This window comes from Trachemys scripta, chromosome 2 (genome assembly GCF_013100865.1).
Source record: "Trachemys scripta elegans isolate TJP31775 chromosome 2, CAS_Tse_1.0, whole genome shotgun sequence".
In the NCBI taxonomy this organism is placed as follows: Eukaryota; Metazoa; Chordata; order Testudines; family Emydidae; genus Trachemys; species Trachemys scripta.
The window spans coordinates 22,360,878-22,364,559 of record NC_048299.1 but is presented as its reverse complement, the minus strand read 5'-3'; the positions used below and the strand labels follow the sequence as shown (position 1 = coordinate 22,364,559).

The 3,682-nt window shown below is 45.0% G+C and overlaps 1 protein-coding gene across 1 annotated transcript in view; it reads right to left on the bottom strand.

The window, feature by feature from the left end:
• GTPBP4 (GTP binding protein 4) overlaps window positions 1–3,181 on the bottom strand; it is a 40,175-nt gene extending 36,994 nt beyond the window's left edge. The window contains exons 1-2 of the mRNA XM_034763857.1: window positions 2,994–3,181; window positions 1,115–1,307 (exon numbers count right to left, since the gene is read on the bottom strand). Coding sequence (XP_034619748.1) covers window positions 1,115–1,307; window positions 2,994–3,181 — 381 coding nt within the window. The remainder of the gene's footprint in view (window positions 1–1,114; window positions 1,308–2,993) is intronic.
• Between the last annotated feature and the right edge of the window lie 501 nt (window positions 3,182–3,682).

The following is a 3,682-nucleotide window of genomic DNA, read 5'->3' as shown; positions in this document are numbered from 1 at the left end:
GACGACACCCCCAAAGGAACCCAGGACTTAAAAACCCTCCTGAGAGCTGGAGCAATTCCGAGATTACAGCGGATTCCCCGGATGACCTGGGCCCAGAGCAAGAACTCCCGTCCACCCTCTGTCTCTTCTTCTTACGTTAGTCCCAAGCCTGGCCAGTTTTGGATAGTGCGTGTGTGAGTATGAAAGTGGGTTAGGGCTTGGGGCTCTAATGCTTTCTTTCTTCCTCTGAGTGATGTGGGAGCGTTCCCAGCACTCTCTGCTGTATTTTATTAATAAAGCTTTAAAACTTAGACCCTTGGTGTGCTTCGTCATCTCCTCCCTGAAAAGATCCTCTGGCCCAGCCTGGTCAACTGTGGCCCAGGCAGATTGGTAACGAAAATCTGTCACATCACCAAACTCCTCATGATTTTGCCAGTCCTTTTCTTGCAGGTTACACTTGAAGCCTCCAGTTACTGACCGCCATGGAAGAACACTCTTCTGCAGCATACAGCCCATCACTGGACACTTACAGAAATTACTCAGTCTGCTGCCTCTAAAGAGACAGCATACACACCAGCCTGTTGGCTCAGCTGAGGACTGAACTGAATTTCTAATATAAGTTTATTAATAAAGAACAGAGACTGTAGTAATTCTAAGTAGAGAGAATAGAAACAAAAAATGGTTACAAATAAAACAAAAAGTACAACAGAACCTTGTTTATCCAATCTAATTGGAACCAGGGCCAGACTGGATAATCAAAAATGCAGCTAATGCAGAGAATGGGAAAGTGTGAGGCTGCAGTGCATCTAGTGGCCACAGGAAAGATCACCTGCTTCTGGACGTGTGCGCGCTGGTTGTTGAGTTAATAAGGAGAACCGGATAATGGAAGGTCGGATAAACGGGGTTCTACTGTAGAATCACGGTGACAGGTTTCAGAGTGGTAGCCATGTTAGTCTGTATCAGCAAAAACAACGAGGAGTCCTTATGGCACGTTAGTCTCTCAGGTGCCACAAGGACTCCTCATTGTTTTTGTATAATCGTGCTTTCTGGTGATTAAAAAGTAACTCAACAAGCCACAATCCTTGTCTAAGATAAGCTTCTTACCTAAAGCAACCTTTCAGTGTCACTTTCCTACATGGAAAGGGATCCACTCTTCAAAGTTAGAGAGCTGGCCTCTGTGTCTCCTAAGTGCTGGATAACTAGATGTCCTTTTGCTTTTCCCAGAGTTCACTGTCATTGTCTTAAAAGTCAGGATGACCCCTGGCGGTTCAGGCTGGAGGGTGTCCTCCAGTGTGCTGACACATGCAGTTTCCTCCTCCTCCTGATAACTGGTGTTTACCTCATATGCAAATTAACTGCCCATTGTCTCTGGCATCTCCTTGCTCAATTTACATTAGAGAAACAGGCAAAACATTCCACTGTCTAAGACAAACTTGTATGCCCCCAAAATATATTTCATGAACATATTTCCAGCATACATACATAACTCTTTACACACCATCTGTATATAACTCCCTATAATATTAGTGACTGGTATGTCACCAGCTTTCATTTGATACTTCATACAACATGCTTTACAGATAAATAGTATGTCAGCAATATGTTAGGAGTTTACAGAACAGAGTGTCCTCTACCAGCTGGCACTGAGGTGCTCTTAGGGTCACCATTATTGATTTGGACTTTATTCTATTGTACCTTACAAATGTGATCAGGTCGTGATTACTTGTACCTAAGCTACTACTAATTTTTAGTTTCTGTGATCAGTTTCTCTTTATCTATCAAGACAAGGTCTAATATAGAACTCCTGTAAATGGGATGCAACACTTTGAGTTAGGAAACTATCATCTATAATATTTAGAAATTCTCAGGATGTTTTAGTACTGGCAGCATGAGACCTCCAGCATGTGTCACTCAGACTGAAGTCCTCCATGATTATGCAGCTTTTTTTGCCCTACCCATGAGAGAGAAGTGCTTAAGGAGCTTGTCATCCTGTTCCCCAGTGAAATTTGGTGGGTGGTAGCAAACACCACCTAATACCCCCATCTTGTGCTTTATCTGTTACAACATTGATCCATAAGGATTCAAGATCATTTTCTTCCCAATTAACAGTGACTCAGAAACAGATTATGCCATGTTTGACGGAGTGCCATTCCTCCCCTCTTGCCCACTTGAGCCTTCGTAAATAGGCTATAACTAAAGCTAACTTTGTCACGGAGGTTATGGAAGTCATGGAATCCCGTGACTTCCAGAGACCTCCCTGCCATTCTCTGCTTCAGTCCCAGGGGCTGCAGGACTCTGGAGCTGACAGCCAGTCGGGCCCCGGCGGGGTTCCAGTGACAGGCAACAACAGTTACAAGCGACAGGGGGGGCCCTGCAAAGTTACAGCGACAGGTGACAGACTCCTGAGGGGGCCTTTCTCAGGGTTCCAGCGACAGGCGACAACCTTGCGCAGGAGGAGGAGGACGCCTTGGGCGAGTGGCTAGGGGTGTCCCATTTTCTCTTTGGGAAATATGGTCACTCTGCAGCTCCCAGCTGCCATGGCTAGAGGGAGAACCCCACAGCTTCCAGCCTCCGCAGTGGTGGGGGAAAACATGGAGCTGCAACAGCAAAAGTCACAGACAGGTCACAGCTTCTGTGAATTTTTGTTTATTGCCCATGACATGTCCATGACTTTTACTAAAAATATCCATGACAAATCCTAGTCTTAGCTATAAACCATTGATTGTTCACATTCCAATCATGTGAATCATCACATGAGGTTTCAGTCATTCCAGCTAGATCAAATTTATGCTCAAGTGAGCAACTTCAATTCTTGTCTGTCACTCAGGCTCCTAGCACTGGTGTATAGGCAATTAAATAATTTCTTCTCATTACGTCCTTTGGTTTCTTGATTATTTTTGTTCTCACCACCTGAGTTGTGTGTTAAATAAGTGCTCATTTCTTCCCTCTTTTTACTCTCTCCTTTTGTTGTTAGTTTGAGGCCTTTCAAAACCTCTCTACCTTACACCACTTACCTAGCCAGCTTTTCACTTCCAGAACGTTCTGCCTCCTTTCTTCCTTTGCTCATGGGACAGGAATGATCTCCAAGAAAATCACTTGAATATTCTTCTATCTCAGCACCCTTCTGAGTTCCCTGAAGTAGTCTATCAGTAATCTGAGAGATATTCCATGATGCAGTGTCATTAGTATGGACATGCACCATCACCCGTGGATCCTAGTCCATCAACGTCAGAAGCCTATCCAGTCTTAGGGAGGCGTCTCGTGTCTTGGCTCTGGTAATACAGCACACCATCCTGTTTCTCCCAGGTTCTGGAGACTGGAGGGGGGCTGTGGATGGGAAGCAGTGAGTTGGGGCACTGATTTGGGAGAATGAGGACTCTGGATGGGAGCACTGAGCGGATTTAAATATCATCCAGCACAGGGTGTTATGACCACGTTTTGCTAAACACTGCTCATTTTTTTAATCTAAGCAGGCCTCAGAGTGAAAAAAATCAAGAAAAGCAAAGAGAAAATGACAGACACAGAACAAGCCTACAAAGAGCAAACATCAAGCCTGCAGACACTCACCACTCATCCTGAGACTATTATATGGCCATTAGCTCCTTGGGTGGAAGCTGAAAGCCTCTGCTCCCCCAGGAGCCCCAGGCAGCAATACGAACTGGCAGATACCCTGATATCAGAGCTTGCACTTCATATCAGCACC